Raw genomic sequence first — 20,192 nt, 5'->3', positions numbered from 1 at the left:
CCAATACAATTCAATCCCCCACACTCCTTTAATACCAATCTACTCAGTGCCTCACTCTCATCTCTCTTGCTCCCGATTCCATGTACATGTCCTACCCCTGCTTTGAACCCATTTCACTTTCCTATCCAATAGACCCCTCTGTCCCTATTTTCAAAGCCCTACATCACATCAATCAGATTGAGTGCTTACTGTGTGCAAAGCACTGTACTAAGCGCTTGGGAGAGTACAATATAACAGCCAACAGACCCATTCCTGCCCACAGCGAGCTCACAGTCTGACAGGGGAGACAGACATGAATATAAAGAGGTAAATAAATTAGATATATGCAGAGTATACATATGTTCTGTGGGGATGGGAGGGAGGATGAATGAAGGAGCCAGTAAGAGGAATGCAGAGGAGAGTGGGAGAAGAGGAGGGCTTAGTCAGGGAAGGCTTCTTGGAAGAGATATGCCTTTAATAAGGCTTTGAAGTGAGAGAGATCAATCATCTGTCCTACATCACATCACCTCTCGAAGAAGCCTTCCTTGATCACTCTCCCATCTCTCCACATTATTTCCTTCTGCTCTAAGTACTTACGGTATTCATCCCCACAGCACATATAAATAGCTCCATAGCCAGTTACTTCCCCTACCTGTAATTTATTTTAATGTCTGTCTCCCTCATCTGATTGTAAGTTCCTTGAGGCCAGGGATCATGTCTACTTTATTAAATTGCACTGTCATTCATTCAGTCATATTTATTGAGCACTTGCTGTGTGCAACATACTGTACTAAGCACCTGGGGAAGTACACTATAACAAAAAACGGACCTATTCCTGCCCACAACGAGCTCACGGTTGTCAAGTCTTCCAAGCTCCGCACCCAGTAAGAGCTCAATAAACACCATTGATTGACTGAGCTTTGCTAGAAGAGTGGGAAGCACAAGTTGACTGCTACTGCTAGACCGTAAGCTTGTTATGTGCAGGGAATGTGTCTGCTAATTCTGGTGGATTGCCCTCTTCCAACCACTTCGTATAGTGGTTCTGCATATAATGTGCTCTCAATAAATACTTCTGATTAAGTGAAGTACAACAGAAGAGAAAGTATTTTCAACAGTAGTAGTAATGGAATTTATAGAACCCCCCTTGGGTGCTATGTACTGTACTAGGCACTTAGGAAATACAAAACAAGGAACATATTACCTGCCCTCGGGGAGCTTGCAATCACTGAGGAAAAATTCAAGGAAGAGGTTCAGCTTGCCCAGTGAGGAGAAGGTTGAGGTACTCAAATCTTCACAAATCTGAGGAAATCACATGCGGAGCAACTCAAACCCAGGTATAGTCAATCGTATGTACTGAGCACTTACGGAGTGCAGAGCATTGTACTAAGCACTTGGGAGAGTACTATGTAACAGACATATTCCCTGCCCACAATGAGCTTACAGATTTGTACATAAATACTGTTGGGGAATATCCCAACTACCTGCTACCCTGCTCGGGTACCCAGACCCCTACTGTCCCTATTTTCAAAGCCCTACATCACATCAATCATATGTATTGAGTGCTTACTGTGTGCAAAGCACTGTACTAAGCATTTGGGAGAGTACAATATAACAGCCGACACATTCCTGACCACAGCGAGCTCACGGTCTAGTGGGGTAGACAGACATTAATATAAAGAGATAAATAAATTAGATATATACAGTTGTATACATATGTTCTGTGGGGATGGGAGAGAGGATGAATGAAGGAGCCAGTAAGAGGAATGCAGAGGAGAGTGGGAGAAGAGGAGGGCTTAGTCAGGGAAGGCTTCTTGGAGGAGATATGCCTTTAATAAGGCTTTGAAGTTAGGGGGATCAATTATCTGTCCTACATCACATCACCTCTCTAAGAAGCCTTCCTTGATCACTCTCCCATCTCCCCACACTATTTCCTTCTGCTCTAAGTACTTAGGTATTCACCCCCACAACCCCACAGCACATATAAATAGCTTCATAGCCAGTTACTTCCCCTACCTGTAATTTATTTTAATGTCTGTCTCCCTCATCCGATTGTAAATTCCTTGAGGCCAGGGATCAATAACAGTGTTCCAGTTATTGAGAGGGGCACTGGGAGCCTGCATTCTTTGTCCCAAATTTGCACAATAGGTTTGGATTCACATACACCTGGCAGGGTTTCTCTGCTCCCAGTTGACCTGTGGCCCGTGTTGATGGCTGCTGAGATGCTGCTCCTTTGATCTGGGTCCAGTTCGGAGTGGCCAAGGGGATCATAGTTCTTTTAAAGCTGATTTTTCAGGGCAGTTTTCAAACACCACCAGGGAGAAATGTGCAGATTTGGAGTAGAGCTAACATATACCTTTGTTAACTCCCACAGAGGGCAAAGATGATTTGTCAAACAATACAAATTGGTCAATGCTGCGGTTGGGTTAACAAGGGCAGGTATTCGTTGTTTTTTAAAATACCTTGTAAGTGCTTGCTGTGCTACTGTACTACTCGCTAGGGTAGGTACAAAATAATCAGGTTGGGCGCAGTTCCTATCCAACATGGAGCGCACAGTCTTAATCCCCATTTTACAGGTGAAGTTACTGAAGCACAGAGAGTGCTGTGACTTACCCGAGGTCACACAGTGCATAAGTGGTGGAGGCAGGATTATAACCCTGGCTCCTTCTGCTCCCAGGCCTGTGCTCTATCTGCTAGGCCATGTTACCTTCTTTAGCTGTGAAGGAAATGACATGACGGGGAGTCTCTCCTGAGTGGGGAGAATTGAATTGTGTTCCCGCCCAAAAGCCTAGGGAGGGATATCAAAACACCTCTCGAGAACCTGGCTGTCATCGTGAAATCATCCAGACTATAAGCTTGTTATGGACCGGGAATGTGTCTGCTAATTCTGTTGTACTGTTCTGTCCCAGCCGCTTAGTACAGTGCCCTGCATGTAGTAATAATAATAATAATAATGACGGCATTTGTTAAGCACTTACTGTGTGCCAAGCACTGTTCTAAGCGCCGGGGTAGATACAAGGTAATCAGGTTGTCCCATTTGGGGCTCACATTCTTAGTCCCCATTTTACAGATGAGGGAACTGAGGCACAGAGAAGCACTCAGTAAACACCATTGATTGATGCAAAATTTTTGGTGGGAAACTGGCCTCTTAGACTGTTGAGCTCTAGGAGTCTGAGTTGTGTCTGATTTCCTTTCCTCTGGGAGCAGAATGCGCTGCTTCTTCCCTGAGTTTGTCCCACAGTATGAATTCTAAGATATGCCAGGAGCTCACAGAGGAAAGTGGAAAATTGAGAATTGAAATATATTCAATGGAAATAGAGGAAATCAGGCTGTGTAGCCATGATTTATAGGGAGAGAAAACTGTACCCAGAGATCCCATTATGGTCTCAATTTACTCTAGATGTCTAAAGTCACACACAGACACAAATCAAAAGCCTTATGTGTGGGTGTTTCTGCACATAGGGTACTTGCTGCAGTTCTAATACTTTGCTATTGATTGTCTCACAACCTTATTCTATTGAGGAAACCCGAAACCTCAGAGGCCGGGAGCAGCTGTGAAGAGGGGGCTTTCCGAATGAGAGCTTATTCAGCAATCTTGCTATGATTAAGGTAATCAGAGTAATTTATAGGCCCTTCTAGCACAGTGATACTTCAAGCCAAAACACAGAACTGCTGTTGAAGGAAACAAGGGCAGGCTGAAAGGCTGAGTGGACACAAATACACCAATGCTGTCCCACAGACAGGCTAGCACAGCATCCAGTTGAAATATAATTGATGGGAAAGCTTTAATTAGTTCATTGCTAAGGTTTCTCAAATGTCTGCTTTAAAATATTAACCAGGCATACAAGAGGCTCTTGATTTAATAGTATTGGAAGAATTATCTTTCACATTATCAAAAACTTGCATGTGGAATTATCCACTTCTTGCTTTCCTAGAAATGTTTCACTCTTCAAAACTGTGGCCCAAGCCAGATACCATTCAGCTCAGCTCGGGATTAGCGCTTATCTTCTCCAGCACTCAGGACTGTACTTGCCATCTAGTAACCACGTACTGCTATAATTATTATTATGAATCCCCATTACAGTGTTTTTTTTATATAAAATACGCAAGAATTGCATGGAACTTTAGGTGCTTTCTTGTCTAAGCATATTTGCTGAATACTTTTTGTGTGTGACTCGAAACAGATCTTCCTTTCCTGGAGAAAAGCCTGTAAGCTCCTTGTGGGCAGGAATCTCATCAACAACTCTGTTGTGTTGTACTTTTCCAAGCACTAAGCACAGTGCTTTGCAGACAATAAGCACTCAGCAAATACTATTGACCGAATGCACTGGGTTTGCTTTCCACCAAACTTTAAAGCTTTGTTAATGAAAAAGGGGTACCCAAACAATCCCCTGAGTTGGATGCATTAGATCTCTTATTGTTGTTCCCCCTCTTTGCCCTCCCTCACGGCCCCACCCCTCAAAAATCCCTCCATGCAAACACTACGCGATTGCTGAAGATATTGTGCCAGGATTTCTTTTTAAAACCCCTCCTTTGACAGAGCAGTTGAATATATTCACCCGTTCTAGTTATTTGGGGGCGCGGGGAGTTACGTCACAAAACAAAGGCCATCCTATGTGCCTGCCCCTTTAACACTAACTCATGTTAATGAATAACCTATCAGGGAATGAGCCTAATAAGCCACAAGAACAAGCACCAGCCTTCCAAGGTCACTGTTTTAACAATTTTCTGCAGACCGGGCGCAATCTGGTTGACATTCCAATTATGCTAATATGTTTTATATACGACCCTCCTGAACTTGAGAGCCACCTACCTAAACAATAGAACAAAGGTGTTGTAAATGTAATACTTGTTCAAAAAGGACCGGACTTTCTTATTATCGAGTGGCACAGGTCAGTGTCACTACAATTACCCTGTCCAGCTATTATTAAATTTCCTGATGTTAAATGCAGTCTACTCCTACCCACATCTCTCCCGTGCAGTGGGTCTTTGGTCTGAGGAATGTGGATTCAAGCACTGTGCACCACCGTGGCAAAGAAGGTTCTTAAGTCTCAGGATAATGGATAAGATTCAGAGCGGATCAGGGACTACCTAAACTACTTAGCTCAATGGGCCTGGCAAGGTCTTTTCTTCAACAATAAGTTTTGTTTCGTTCTTCTCAAGAAATTTGAAGGATGGAGCTCTCTTGCTACTTGTCTTGCTTCCATTTTCTAATTGAGCCCACAGGTGAAGATATTACCCAGTGACCCATTCCCCGACACCTGTGAGGGAGCAAGGCGCCCCGACTCCCAGCCTCCATGATGAGTTTGGATGCCTGCCTTTCATTCATTCAATTGTATTAATTGAGAATTTACTATGTGCAAAGCACTGTACTAAGCGCTTGGGGGAGTACAAAATAACAATAAACAGACACATTCCCTCCCCACAACGAGTTTAAAGTCTAGAGAGGAAGACACACATTGATATGAATAAATAAGTAAATAAATAAATTACAAATAGGCACATAGATGCCTTGAGACTGGTAGTGGGGACAAATAAAGGGAGCAAGTCAGGGTGACACAGAAGGGAGTGAGAGAACAGGAAAGGAGGGCTTAGTTAGCCCCCTCAGACGAATTTCTGTCAAAGAGCTGCTTGTGTGGCTCACCTCTTTGAGAAATGTAGGGATGAGAATCAGTTCTATGCCAGAAAGGCATCTGATCATAAGATCTGGGTCTCTCTCAACCTCCCTTCCCCTCTGTCCCCCTCATCCTCCTCTCATTCCCTTTCTTCTCCCCATTGTTCCATTTTATTGGCATCCCAGGACATCTGCTGCGTCAACTTGAGCAAGTTACAACTTCTCTGGGCCTTAGTTTTCTTACCTGTAAAACGGAAATTCACACCTGCTCTCCCTCCTAAATAGACTGAGCCCGTGTGCACCAGTGGCTGCATCTGTCCTGATTATACTGTATCTTCCCATGCTTAGAGAAGTGCTTAGCACATACTAAGCACCCTTTTTAATAGTATTTGTTAAACGCTTAATTTGTGCCAGACACTTCACTAAGTGCTGGGGTAAATATAAGATAATCAGGTTGGACATAGTCCATGTCTCACATAGGGCTCACAGTCTTAATTCTATTTTAGAGATGATGTAACTGAGGCACAGAGAAGTTAAGTGACTTGCCCGAGGTCACACAGCAGGCCAGTCTCAGAACTGGTTCTAATCCCGGCTCTGCCACATGTCTGCTGTGTGACTTCGGGCATCACAACTTCTCTGAGCCACGTTGCACCTCTGTAAAATTGGGATTCTCATTCTTTTTCTTTCTCTCTCTCTCTCCATGTGGGATCCAGCCAGTAGATGATGAGGGCTTGAACCAAATTGGAGGATGTCTCTGAGGCTCTGTCTTCCTGATCCTATGTCTTCTTTCCTGGCTTTCACATCCTCCCCAGTATTTTGGATCATTGTCTTCATCCCCCAGGAACTCCTCCTAGTCTCACTTAGAACTATGGAAAATTTAATCATCATCTATTACCCATATTTCTTTGGGGGTTTGAATGCTATGGTCCCTGGAACAAGAGACTCTAAGAGCAGAGACTCCTAGTCTTTAGCACTTTCACCAAAGAGAATTGCACCTCTCCCTGCTCCTTGGTGAGCTTTTCCTTGGACCGAGAAAGTCTTCCTCTATGTACCTGTCCTCACACTGTCGTTTTCATCACTATAGGCAACACCACTATCCTCCCTATCTCACAAACCCTTCTAGACTGTGAGCCCGTTGTTGGTAAGGGACCGTCGTTATATGTTGCCGACTTGTACTTCCCAAGCGCTTAGTAGAGTACTCTGAACACAGTAAGCACTCAATAAATACAATTGAATGATTGAAACCCATGACCTTGGCATTATCCTCGAGTCACCTCTCTCATTCAACTCACATATTCCACCTGTCACCAAATCCTGTCAGTTCTACCTTCATAATGTCACTAAAATCCACTTTACCTCTCCATCTATACTGGTACAACATTGATCCAACGTTGATCTTCACCAAAGCATCAGCCTTCTTGCTGATCGGCCTGGCTCCCGCCTCTCCCCAAAGCAGGCAATCTGCTCACCCCCTCCTATCTAACCTCACTGATTTCCTCACACAAACCAGTCAGCACAATTCACTCCTTCAAAGTCAATGTACTTCAATCTCATCTATCTTACCATGGACCCCTTGCCCATTTCTTCCCTCTAGCCTGGAACAACTCCCATTTCATATCCAACAGACAACTACTCTCCACCTTCAAAGCCTTATTAAAATCACCTCTCCATGAGGTCTCTCCCGACTAAGCCCACATCTCCCCTCCCTTTTCTGTCTGCATCACCTACACGCTTGCATCTTTACCCTTTAAGCAATTGATATTCACCCCTCTCTCAGCCCCACAGTAATTATCCTTATACTTCTTTGCCTCCCCTGTCGAGAATTTATTTTAAAGCCTGTCTCCCCTTCTAGATTGTAAGATCCTTGAGGTCAGGAGTCTTGTCTAATTATTGTATTGTATTTTTCTAAATGCTTAGATTAATCCTCTGTACACAGTAAGCACTCAATATGATTAATTGAATGATTGTTCACACACAAAAATATAGAGTGTTAGTGGACATTACCCTAAAAACCAATATTTTTTTTTAATGGTATTTGTTAAACACTTAGTATGCTTGCTTACTTACTGATTGGGTAAGTCAAGGGAGAGTGCTGGGAGACATTACCCTAAGGCCCAATATATATTTTTTAATAGTATTTGTTAAGCACTCACTATGCTTATTTACTAATTGAGATGGACACAGTCCCTTTCCCACATAGGGCTCACAGTCTCAATCCCCATTTTACAGATGAGGTAACTGAGGCCCCAAGAAGTAAAGTGACTCGTCCAGTATCACACAGCAGACAAGTGGCAGAGCCGGCATTTAAACTCAAGTCCTTCTGACTCCGAGGCCTGTGCTGAATTCATTAAGCCACACTGATTCCCATGAGATGAGGCAGTTCCAGAAAAATCATAGTAAATCACGACAATAAAAACCCAAGAGCTCAGAGTGTGGGAGGGAACTGTGGGTAGGAAACGAGGCATTTCCCAAGGGTCTGGGTGCCAGTCCTGCTAGGTGATGGCTGGGATTTGGAGAGGGCCCTCAGTGTCCCTCTGTCAAGGAGAGGTGGCTAGCTCTGGTGGCCTAAAGCGTGGTCATTGGTTGCCCTGTGGGAGCCCAAGGCATGAGAGGTGAAAATCTCAAGAAAATGAACAGACTTGGTGCTTACTGCTGAGATCCTGAAAGCCCATTCAGAGGGCCAAAAGGGAGCAGACAGGTAATCTGGTCATTGGGATTATGATTTGATTCCATATCTCGCCTGGCTTTCGCTCCTTCTAAGTGCCAATTGTGCAAGTGTGATTTCTGTGCCCGAGTGTCGGAACTTCAGTTACATCTGTCTTAGTTTATTTAAACCAAAGGCCCCGTGGTTGCCCCCTGATTAGGACTAGTGTGGCCCAGATGGAAAAGCAATAGATTGGGATTTGAGCAAAAGTGGCTCTTCTCCCAGATTTTGGGGCCCGGCTGTGTGGCTACATGTTGTAGCCTCTTGGCTCTCCCATCTTTATCTGGGGGCGGTGCTTCCCAAACCTTTCTACTTGGAATCCTCACCTCTGTCCCTATTGTAGTACTTTTCCAAGCACTCAGTGGCAGTGTTTCATGTTCATTAGGTGTGCGATAAATGCCAGCAGTTGATTAATAGATAGGTCGACCAAGTGGAGGAAAAGATAAGGTGATGGGAGAGAGTTATGAAAAGTAAAAAGCATTAATGTTCTTCCTTCTCTGGGGGTCCACACACTGCACCCCTTGTTTCTCCACATCAAATGCAGGCCCATGTGGGTTATGGTAGATAGTGAGAACCCGGCAGGGGACGTGTCAAGAGTTAAAGCTTCCCATACTGACAGTCACCTTGGTCAATCCTGGCCTGCTTTGGTCCAACACCAGTCCATCAGTGGGTGCTACCTTCTATTCACAGATGCTCTCCTGTTACACTTTTTTAAATCATGCTTTAAGGGAAGAATCAAATATAATCAGCCAAAATGGAAAAGTAGCCTTCCGGAATGGAATTTTACATACATCCTAAATGAATTTTTTATGCATTTGTATGCCGCCCTGGGCTAAGGCAGATGAGAGTTGGGAACGGCTTTGAACTCCATGGAAAGAAGTTGCTATCTACCGAGATCACTGACGGGAGCAGGGATCGGCAGCTGCTTCTTCCATGGCTGATTTTGTTAGCCAAAGGCATTGCCTCAAATTAGTCCCACGCTTAATGCCCTCTGCTGCTCTGACCCAGAGTCAGCTGTTTTCGGCCGGAATGTTTGGTTGTTGGGAACAGCGGCTCTATTTGAAATGAAATGGCTGTCGCCAGAGTCCGCCAACAGAGACATGAAAATGAAACCTAAGCAACGATCAGGATCTGTAGGCCATATTGCAGGCAACAGAGCTTGAGGGGCCACGGTCTGGTCTGGCTACAACCTGCGGGAGACTCTAAGATTCAAATGCCACACTGAGCAGAGCAAACCACAGGCTCGTGCCTTAGATTAAAATTTAGTGTGTGGTTTTCTTTCACTCAAACCATTGCAGGAGGGCTATTGAATTACATTCTCTATGTTCTCACCTAGACATTTTTCCCTTTTTTTGGTTTATCTCCTATCAGCAAAAAATTCAGCATTTGTTCCTTTCCATTAAACTGTGAGCTCTGTGAGAGCAGAGGATCCTGCCTTTCAAATCTGTTGGGCTCACCCAGGTTTTTAGTACAGAGTTCTGCACATTGTAAGCGCTCGGTAAATACTGTTGATTTATAGATCGTTGATCGCTGCTAGCTAAATGGACAACTGAGGTCTTTTCGGCCTTGGCTCCCACTGATGTTTACCAGGCTGGCGCTAGAGGTTTAATATTTCTCCCGATCAGTATCTGGGTTAGGAAGTGGCACGCTTCGTAGTCAGACAGTGTTTGATCCCCCTTTAGACTGTGAGCCCACTGTTGGGTAGGGACTGTATATGTTGCCAACTTGTACTTCCCAAGTGCTTAGTACAGTGCTCTGCACACAGTAAGCGCGCAATACGATTGATTGATTGATTGATCCAGTGATGGAAAATGGGGCTGCTTTAGAGAAATGAGGAAGGGAGGGCTGGGAGTAGGTGGGAAAGTTCTGAAAGAACTGAGGTGAAGATTGGCTTGGCTCTGTGAAATCACTGGAGGGAATTTGGGAAAGGTGGAAAGCAGGAAGGCAGGGCTGTGTGTGCAGAGAGAAAGGGGAAAAGGAGTTAGGGAGGGGGTTAAGGATTGGAAACTCTTGAAGTGGCTGCTGTTCACATGTCTCCCTTTCAGGGTCTGGAGCCTGGAAGCTCCAGCAGTTCTGTCCCTGTGGCCATGTTTTTGGCCCATTAGGCACTGAACACTGCTTGCCACCTACCTCCACACAACTCCCCATTTCTACAGACTGTCCAAATCCTACTGGGTTAGGCAAGCCCGGTTGTGATAGTGTGAAGGAACAGCTACTCGAGCTGCACAGCAGCCTCCAATCCCAAAACCTTCAAAACGAAAATGGCAGCCCAGTGACCGGCAGGTATCTGTACCACCTGTGTTCAATTTGGTGCAGCCAAGAAGGTGGAGACACATCTTGCATTTCCTCCAACCCAAGGTGAGCACATTCAATACCAGAGATTAAAGCAATTATTATAAATTAGCTTAATGGGCCTTCAGAGGCAGCCTTTTTTTTCCACCGTTGCTGTCGAGTAAATGGATGCTTGTAAATACAGATGAACTTAATTTTTGAAGGATTATCTGTGCTCAAAGGTTCCAATGCTTTTGATTAAAATTTTCTCTCCTTTGCATAATTAAGAGCTACCCTAGTTGTTGAGTGAGGCAGAATGAAAGTGGGAGGTTTCTAGGGGACGTGAGTGAATCGGATGGGATTTTAGGCCAAGGTTTTCCAAGTTCCACCTGGCTGCAGGCTTCATCCCCACCATATCTCCAGTACCTCTGCTCTCCCTTAAGAGGGTATTCCAAGAGAATCAGTATGGCCTAGTGGATACAGCATGAGGCTGGGAGTCAGAAGGAACTGGGTTCTAATCCCGGCTCCACCACGTCTGCTGTGTAACCTTGGGCAAAGCACTTCACTTCTCTGTGCTTCAGTTAACTCATCTATAAAATGGGGATTAAGACTGTGAGCCCCATGTGGGACAGGGACTGTATTCAACCTGATTATCTTGTATCTACGCCAGCGCTTAGTATAATGCCTGGCACACAGCAAGTGCTTAACAAATTCCATTTTTAAAAAAACCAGAAACCACAACCTCAAACAAGTCCCCTGGTCAGTCCTATTCCTGACTTCCCTCAAGGTCCTTGTGGCCTGGACTCATTCATTCATTCAACTGTATTTATTGAGCGCTTACTGCATGCAGAGCACTGTACTAAGTGCTTGGGAAGTACAAATTGGCAACATATAGAGATGGCCCCTACCCAACAGCGGGCTCACAGTCTAGAAGGCGGGCTCAAAGCCTGCAGGTTCCTGCTCAGGCAGAAACTCCTCACCCTGGGCTTCAAGGCTGTCCATCCCCTCGCCCCCTCCTACCTCACCTCCCTTCTCTCCTTCTCCAGCCCAGCCCGCACCCTCCACTCCTCTGCCGCTAATCTCCTCACCGGGCCTCGTTCTCGCCTGTCCCGCCATCGACCCCCGGCCCACGTCATCCCCCGGGCCTGAAATGCCCTCCCTCTGCCCATCCGCCAGGCTAGCTCTCTTCCTCCCTTCCAGGCCCTACTGAGAGCTCACCTCCTCCAGGAGGCCTTCCCAGACTGAGCCCCTTCTTCCTCTCCCCCTCGTCCCTCTCTCCATACCCCCATCTTACCTCCTTCCCTTCCTCACAGCACCTGTATATATGTATATATGTTTGTACATATTTATTACTCAATTATTTATTTATTTATTTATTTTACTTGTACATATCTATTCTATTTATTTTATTTTGTTAGTATGTTTGGTTTTGTTCTGTGTCCCCCTTTTAGACTGTGAGCCCACTGTTGGGTAGGGACTGTCTCTATATGTTGCCAACTTGTACTTCCCAAGCGCTTAGTACAGTGCTCTGCACACAGTAAGCATTCAATAAATACGATTGATTGATTGATTGATTGCTCCTCCAGTGGATGTCCTTTCCGATTCACCTCCTTCCTCCCACTGTCTTCCACGAAATTCAAACCGAATGGATCAGAGATTCCTCAGGCCCAGCACTGGGAACAGAGATTCCTCCCAACTGATAAATACAGACTCCACACTCTGTATTTCCTAACTCCATCTTTCACCGCATTAAATCTTCGCTGCTGGAGCTTCATATGCCTATCTGCATAATTAATTATGCATTCTCTCCCTTCATCTTGAATGTTAAGCTGACAGTAATTTCCCCAAATTGAATGCGTGACCTCTAAGAATTTGCCCTGTTAAGCAAACCAAAATCTGGTTGGTTACCCTCTCTAATCTGCTGTCACTGAAATCCTCCAGAGATTAAGCTCCATAATTTAGGAGGGGGTGTCTCATCAAAATAAAAGTGCAGATTGTCTTATTTTCCAACCGGTTGCTCAGTCGAGATGAGAGGCATGTCGGGGTTTGCTTCCCGCTTTCTAGTTCCTGCTTTCTTCCTGGAGAAGCAGCGTGGCTCAGTGGAAAGAGCCCAGGCTTTGGAGTCAGAGGTCATGGGTTCAAATGCCGGCTCTGCCAATTGTCAGCTGTGTGACTTTGGGCAAGTCGCAACTTCTCCGGGCCTCAGTTCCCTCATCTGTAAAATGGGGATTAAAACTGTGAGCCCCCTGTGGGACAACCTGATCACCTTATAACCTCCCCAGCACTTAGAACAGTGCTTTGCACACAGTAGGTGCTTAACAAATACCATTATTATTATTATTAGCTCTCTTCCTCTCTTCAAGGCCCTACTGAGAGCTCACCTCCTCCAGGAGGCCCTCCCAGACTGAACCCCTTCCTTCCTCTCCCCCTCGCCCCCCTCTCCATCCCCCCATCTTACCTCCTTCCCTTCCCCACAGCACCTGTATATATGTATATGTTTGTACATATTTATTAGTCTATTTATTTATTTATTTTACTTGTACATATCTATTCTATTTATTTTATTTTGTTAGTATGCTTGGTTTTGTTCTCTGTCTCCCCATTTTAGACTGTGAGCCCACAGTTGGGTAGGGACTGTCTCTATATGTTGCCAACTTGTACTTCCCAAGCGCTTAGTACAGTGCTCTGCACACAGTAAGCACTCAATAAATACGATTGATGATGATGATGATGATATTATACGATCCCTCTTTGTCACAAGAGGAGTGGGTGAACCTGCCCTCCCCTTGACACCATCTCTAACCCCATAGCGCAGCCTGAGTTTACCTGGATGGAGACATTTTGGGAACCTCCCAACGCATGTCTCTTCCCAACAAATGGTCCCATCTTGATTGAGAAAACATGAGAGGTTCATTTTCACCTAAACTCCTGTGGTCTTCAGGTTTGGAGAAGGTCATTAGAGGCACTGAGTTGTACCCCCAAAGCCATGCGAGTTGCTAAAAATAATCCATCACTCCTATCAAAACAAGCAATGATGCTGAGTTAATGCTTTGGGCTGATTTTCCCATATGGAGTCCCACAGTTCTACCTGGCCCACCTGAATCAGAAGGTACTCAACGGGCAGGGGAGACCATTGTTTGAGAAGCAGCATGGCTTAATAGATAAAGCACAGGACTGGGAGTCAGAAGGTCATGAGTTCTAATCCTACCTCCACCACTTATCTGCTGTGTGACCTTGGACAAGTCACTTAACTTCTCTGTACCTCAGTTCCCTCATCTTTAAAATGGGGATTAAGACTGTGAGCCCCATGTGGAACAACCTGATTACCTTGTATCTACCCCAGTGCTTAGAACGGTGCTTGGCACATAGTAGGTGCTTAATAAATACCATGATTGTTATTATTATTATTATTTTATTCATTCATTCAGTCGTATTTATTGAGTGCTTACTGTGTGCAGAGCACTGTACTAAGTGCTTGTTACCTCATCTGTAAAATATGGATTAAGACTGTGAGCCCCATGTGGGACAACCTGATTACCTTGTATCTACCCCAGTGCTTAGAACGGTGCTTGGCACATAGTAGGTGCTTAATAAATACCATGATTGTTATTATTATTATTATTTTATTCATTCATTCATTCAATCATATTTATTGAGCGCTTACTGTGTGCAGAGCACTGTACTAAGCGCTTGTTACCTCATCTGTAAAATAGGGATTAAGACTGGGAGCCCTATGTGGGACAACCTGATTACCTTGTATCTACCCCAGTGCTTAGAACGGTGCTTGGCACATAGTAGGTGCTTAATAAATACCATGATTTTTATTATTATTATTTTATTCATTCATTCATTCAATCGTATTTATTGAGAGCTTACTGTGTGCAGAGCACTGTACTAAGCGCTTGTTACCTCATCTGTAAAATAGGGATTAAGACTGGGAGCCCTATGTGGGACAACCTGATTACCTTGTATCTACCCCGGTGCTTAGAACAGTGCTTGGCACATAGTAAGCGCTTAACCAATACCATAATTATTATTATGATTATTCACATGTTCTAGAAGCAAGGGGAAAATCAATCAATCAATCAATCGTATTTATTGAGCGCTTACTGTGCGCAGAGCACTGTACTAAGCGCTTGGGAAGTACAAGTTGGAAACTTATAGAGACAGTCCCTACCCAACAGTGGGCTCACAGTCTATAAGGGGGAGACAGACAACAAAACCAAACATACTAACAAAATAAAATAAATAGAACAGATATGTACAAGTAAAATAAATAAGTAGAGTAATAAATATGTACAAACATATATACATATATACAGGTGACTGTATGGTGAAATGGTGACTGTTGCTGTTTCAAGGTACTGAATGATGGAACAACAACAATAAAAATAATAATAATAACAGTATTTGTGACATTTGTTAAGTTCTTACTATGTGCCAGAGAGCTGTACTTAGCGCTGGCGGGGAATACAAGCAAGTATCTGTTGGACACTTACTATTTAGTAAACACAGTGTTAAGAGATGGGGTAGATGTACAGTGCAATTCGATCAGACCCAGCCCCTGTCCCACATGGGGATCAGAGTGCAAGAGACCAGTGAGGAAACTAAAGAACAGAAAAGTGACGAGACTTGCCCAAGTTGACATAGCAGGGAAATGACAGAACTGGGCTAGAACCCAGGTTTTCTGTCTCCTAGTTCTACGCTCTTTCTTCTAGGTCACACTGCTTCTCAGTAGTCATCATCGCCAATGTTCAGGGAAGCAGCATGGCCTAGTGGAAAGTACATGGGTTTGGGAGCCAGAGGACCTGGCTTTTAATCCCAGCTCTGTTTTCTCTGTGTCTCAGTTTCCTCATCTGCAAAATGTCGATTCACCACCTATTCTCCGTCCTACTTAGACTGTGAACATCACGTGGAACCTGACGATCTTGTATCTACCCCAGTGCTTGGCACAGAGTAAGCACTTAACAAATACCACAGTTGTCATTATCACTAGTATGTGTGTTGAGTTTTGTGCTTCTTCACCTTAATCTGGTTAGTAGTTCTTAAATTCTTAGTTCTTAGTCCCCTCTGATCTCCCATCGTCCTGTCTCTCCCCACTTCAGTCTATTCTTCACTCTGCTGCCCGGATCATCTTTGTGCAGAAACGCTCAGGGCATGTTACTCCCCTCCTCAAAGATCTCCGGTGGCTGCCTGTCAACCTATGAATCAGGCAAAAACTCCTCACTCTCGGCTTCAAGGCTGTCCATCACCTCGCCCCCTCCTACCTCCCCTCCCCTCTCTCTTTCTCCAGCCCAGCCCGCACCCTCCGCTCCTCAGCTGCTAACCTCCTCACTGTACCTCATTCTCATCTGTCCCGTCGTCGACCCCCAGCCCACATCCTTCCCCTGGCCTGGAATGCCCTCCCTCCCCACATCCGCCAAGCTAGCTCTCTTCCTCCCTTCAAAGCCCTACTGAGAGCTCACCTCCTCCAGGAGGCCTTCCCAGACTGAGCCCCCTTTTTCCTCTTCCCCTCCTCCCCCTCCTCATCCCCCCACCCGACCTCCTTCCCCTCCCCACAGCACCTGTATATATATTTGTACAGATTTATTACTCTATTTTACTTGTACATATTTACTACTCTATTTTATTAATGATGTGCATATAGCTATAATTTTATTTATTCTGACGATTTTGACACCTGTCTACATGTTTTGTTTTGTTGTCTGTCTCCCCCTTCTAGACTGTGAGCCCATTGTTGGGTACGGACTGTCTCTATATGTTGCCGACTGGTACTTCCCAAGTGCTTAGTACAGTGCTCTGCACACAGTAAGCACTCAATAAATACGATTGAATGAATGAAAAAGTAAAAAGGGGGGAAAGACCTGTAAAATTTCTGCAGATTCTGATAATTTTCTCTATCAATTCTCTGCAGACTTGTGCAGGTTTTCATTATTCCCAGTGATTGCACACTTTGTGGAGGTCGGAAATTGTGCATTCCCTCTGTGCACCGCACAGTCTTTGCTCCAAATATGAATTTGGTTTTCTCAATAAAAGCATCAGTTATGCAAAACAGCTCTTTAATTTCCCCATCTGCTGGAAATGTGTTTTGGAAATGTTGTGGAAGGGTGTTTGTCCCTCCCTTGGCTCCATCACCTATTTAAAAACCTGCCACAGTGGACTTCTTTAGTCCCCTCGCCCAAAGGACCCATATGTGGCCAGGGGTGGAGGGGATTACACTGCATTCTCGGGCATTGAAATTGTAAATAAGAAGTCCTGCAGTGATGTGTTACATCTCCCAACATAGGGAGACTAAAACTAGCCAGCCTGGAGTCACACAATCAGTCTGTGGCATTTATTGGGCATTGCAGCATGCAGAGCACTGTACTAAACACTTGGAATAGAATAAAGTAGAAATAATAATGGTAGCATTTGTTAAGCGCTTACTTTGTGCCAGGCACTGTACTAAGCACTGGGCTGGATACAAGCAAATGAAGTTGGACACAGTCCCTGTCCCATGTGGGACTCACAGGCTCAAAATGTGCTTCCCAAACGCTTAGTACAGTGCTCTGCACACAGTAAGCCCTCAATAAATATGATTGAATGAATGCATGAATGAATCCCCATTTTAAAGATGAGGTAACTGAGGCCCGGCCCGGAGCAGTGAAGTAACTTGCCCAAGGTCACACAGCAGACAAGAGGGCAAGCTGCTAAGATCAATCAATCAATCAATCATATTTATTGAGCGCTTACTGTGTGCAGAGCACTGTACTAAGTGCTTGGGAAGTACAAGCTGGCAACATATAGAGACAGTCCCTACCCAACAGTGGGCTCACAGTCTAAAAGGGGGAGACAGAGAACAAAACCAAACATACTAACAAAATAAAATAAATAGGATATGCACAAGTAAAATAAATAAATAGAGTAATAAATATGTACAAACATATATACATATATACAGGTGCTGTGGGGAAGGGAAGGAGGTAAGACGGGGGGATGGAGAGGGGGACGAGGGGGAGAGGAAGGAGGGGGCTCAGTCTGGGAAGGCCTCCTGGAGGAGGTGAGCTCTCAGGAGGGCCTTGAAGGGAGGAAGAGAGCTAGCTTGGCGGATGGGCAGAAGGAGGGCATTCCAGGCCCGGGGGATGACATGGGCCGGGGGTCGACGGCGGGACAGGTGAGAGCGAGGCACGGGGAGGAGATTAGGGGCAGAGGAGTGGAGGGTGCGGGCTGGGCTGGAGAAGGAGAGAAGGGAGGTGAGGTAGGAGGGGGCAAGGTGATGGACAGCCTGGAAGCCGAGAGTGAGGAGTGTCGAGCCGCAATAAATACTACTGATTGATTGACTGCCAAATGTCTTGTGAAATATTTGCAGGGTTCAAAGTAATAATAATAATAATGGCATTTATTAAGCGCTTACTATGTGCAAAGCACTGTTCTAAGCGCTGGGGAGGTTACAAAGCGATCAGGTTGTCCCATGGGGGGCTCACAGTCTTAATCCCCATTTTCCAGATGAGGCAATTGAGGCACAGGGAAGTGAAGTGACTTGCCCAAAGTCACACAGCTGACAATTTGCAGAGCCAGGATTTGAACCCGTGACCTCTGACTCCAAAGCCCGTGCTCTTTTCACTGAGCCACGTTGCTTCAAAAGATTCTGTTTGCAAAGCGTACACAACTAATTATTCGCCTCTGAACCAGGCACTTGCGACAGCCTCGGGAGGTCATCCCAAGTCTCCCAAGTCAGGGAGCCTCAGTCCCACCAACTCCCAAAACAGAGGGGAAAGAGAGTGTACCCCATCCCCATCCCCTCAAACTACCACAAGGCCTGGGGGGTGCCCAGATTCACAGGTAGTGGTGTATGATCCCAAGACTGTCCCTCAGTCACTTGGCTCACATGAAACCTAGCAGATCTGATATCAGAAGCCAATTCCTCCAACTCCAAAAGATTATATTCCTTGAATAGCATCGTTGCTCCGAGCAGAGAATTAAATTAGCCGAAAGATTAAAAAGAACCATACAAGAAACCCAATCCTATCTCTGCAGAGTTTAAAACTCGGGGGATCTGATTTGAGACTCCTTTCTCCGCTTATTAGGTTACTGTTCCCAAGCAAAACCAGTATTACAAAATTGTAGTTTCGGGGAGATAAAGTGTAGGTGAAAAATGGGATGGACCATATCATGTTGAATTTAAGATTTAGAATTGTGCAATTATTAACTGCCTTTCTAGAGGGGTTTGCTTGCTGTTCAGTCACACTTTACCCTTACCCAATAAATTTCAGGTTTCACATTCAAAGATCTTGCTATTCAAAACTGACTCTACCAGAGTCAGAGTCGTATCTCTTTCAGCTTTGTGAGGACTGGCAGCAAAGAGATGGCAATAATAATAATAATAATTACAATAATAATAATTAGAACAATATGATTGTGGTATTTGTTAAGCACTTACTATGCATCAAGAGCTGCTAAGATAACTGGATTGGATGCAATCCCTTTCCTGCACAGGACTCACAATCTAAGAAGAAGGCAGAACAGATATTTTATCCCCATCTTACAGATGAGAAAACTGAGGCATTGAAAACTGAAGTGCCTTGTTCAAGATCAGAATAAAGGTGACGAGATGTCTTGATGAGGTGGAATAGTCCCAGAATTCCACAATGAGGCCCACTTCCCTCTTTAGATTCTTAGGTCATGTTTGTATCCACCCCTGTGCTTAGTACAGTGCCTGGCACTGTGTTAAGTGCTTAAGAAATACCATCGTTATTGTCACTATGTTGTGGTTTCCCACTCCTTTTCATATTGCCGTATTGCCATAAAATTCATATGTTTTGTTGCCAACTTGTACTTCCCAAGCGCTTAGTACAGTGCTCTGACACAGTAAGTGCTCAATAAATACAATTGAGTGAATGAATGAATGAATATTGACTTTATTAAAAGAGGTTGTTGGGAATTTCATTAAGTATTGGACAAGAATTATCGGAACTTCCATCAATTTTTTTTTCTTGAAATATTACATCTAAACTGCCGTTTGAGCTGAAGGGCTTTGCCTCCTCTCACCATTTGCTATCCGTTAAAGATATGATGATTAATATCACGGTTAATACTTCACACATCTAACGCTTTCATCTTTGTTTTGTTTTTTTTTCCTAGACGGGGAACTGCTCTGGTTCATTTAAAGGAGCAATAAAGACAAGGGAGGAGGAGAGCAAAGCCGAGAGGAAACAGATCTTTCCGAACCCAGCCAAACCAATGATGGCAAAAAACGCAATCTGACTCAAGCCTCGTTAAACAATGTTACCTGAGAAACCCCAGATTTAAAGAGTATCCCTTACACACAACAGTCTGCACAGTCGGATTAACACTGCTGTCCATTCAAGAATCACCATGGAATAATAATAAATAATAATAATAATGACATTTATTAAGCGCTTACTATGTGCAAAGCACTGTTCTAAGCGCTGGGATAGAGACAAGGTAATCAAATTGTCCCACGTGGGGCTCACAGACTTAATCCCCATTTTCCAGATGAGGTTACTGAGGCACAGAGAAGTTAAGTGACTTGCCCAAAGTCACACAGAGACAAGTGGCGGAGCTGGGATTTGAACCCATGACCTCTGACTCCAAAGCCCGGGCTCTTTCCACTGAGCCACGCTGCTT

The 20,192-nt window shown here is 44.6% G+C and overlaps 1 protein-coding gene across 1 annotated transcript in view; it reads left to right on the top strand.

Moving 5' to 3' along the window:
• The window catches only part of DIAPH2 (diaphanous related formin 2), a 786,157-nt gene extending 766,243 nt beyond the window's left edge, over window positions 1–19,914 (top strand). Inside the window, exon 28 of the mRNA XM_038747818.1 lies at window positions 19,686–19,914. Within this exon, the coding sequence (XP_038603746.1) occupies window positions 19,686–19,711 (26 nt within the window). The 3' untranslated portion in view covers window positions 19,712–19,914. The remainder of the gene's footprint in view (window positions 1–19,685) is intronic.
• The last annotated feature ends 278 nt before the right edge of the window (window positions 19,915–20,192 follow it).

The sequence above is a fragment of the Tachyglossus aculeatus genome, chromosome 6 (assembly GCF_015852505.1).
Source record: "Tachyglossus aculeatus isolate mTacAcu1 chromosome 6, mTacAcu1.pri, whole genome shotgun sequence".
Lineage (NCBI taxonomy): Eukaryota > Metazoa > Chordata > Mammalia > Monotremata > Tachyglossidae > Tachyglossus > Tachyglossus aculeatus.
Note: the sequence above shows the minus strand (reverse complement) of the source record. Positions and strands in the feature narration are given on the sequence as shown.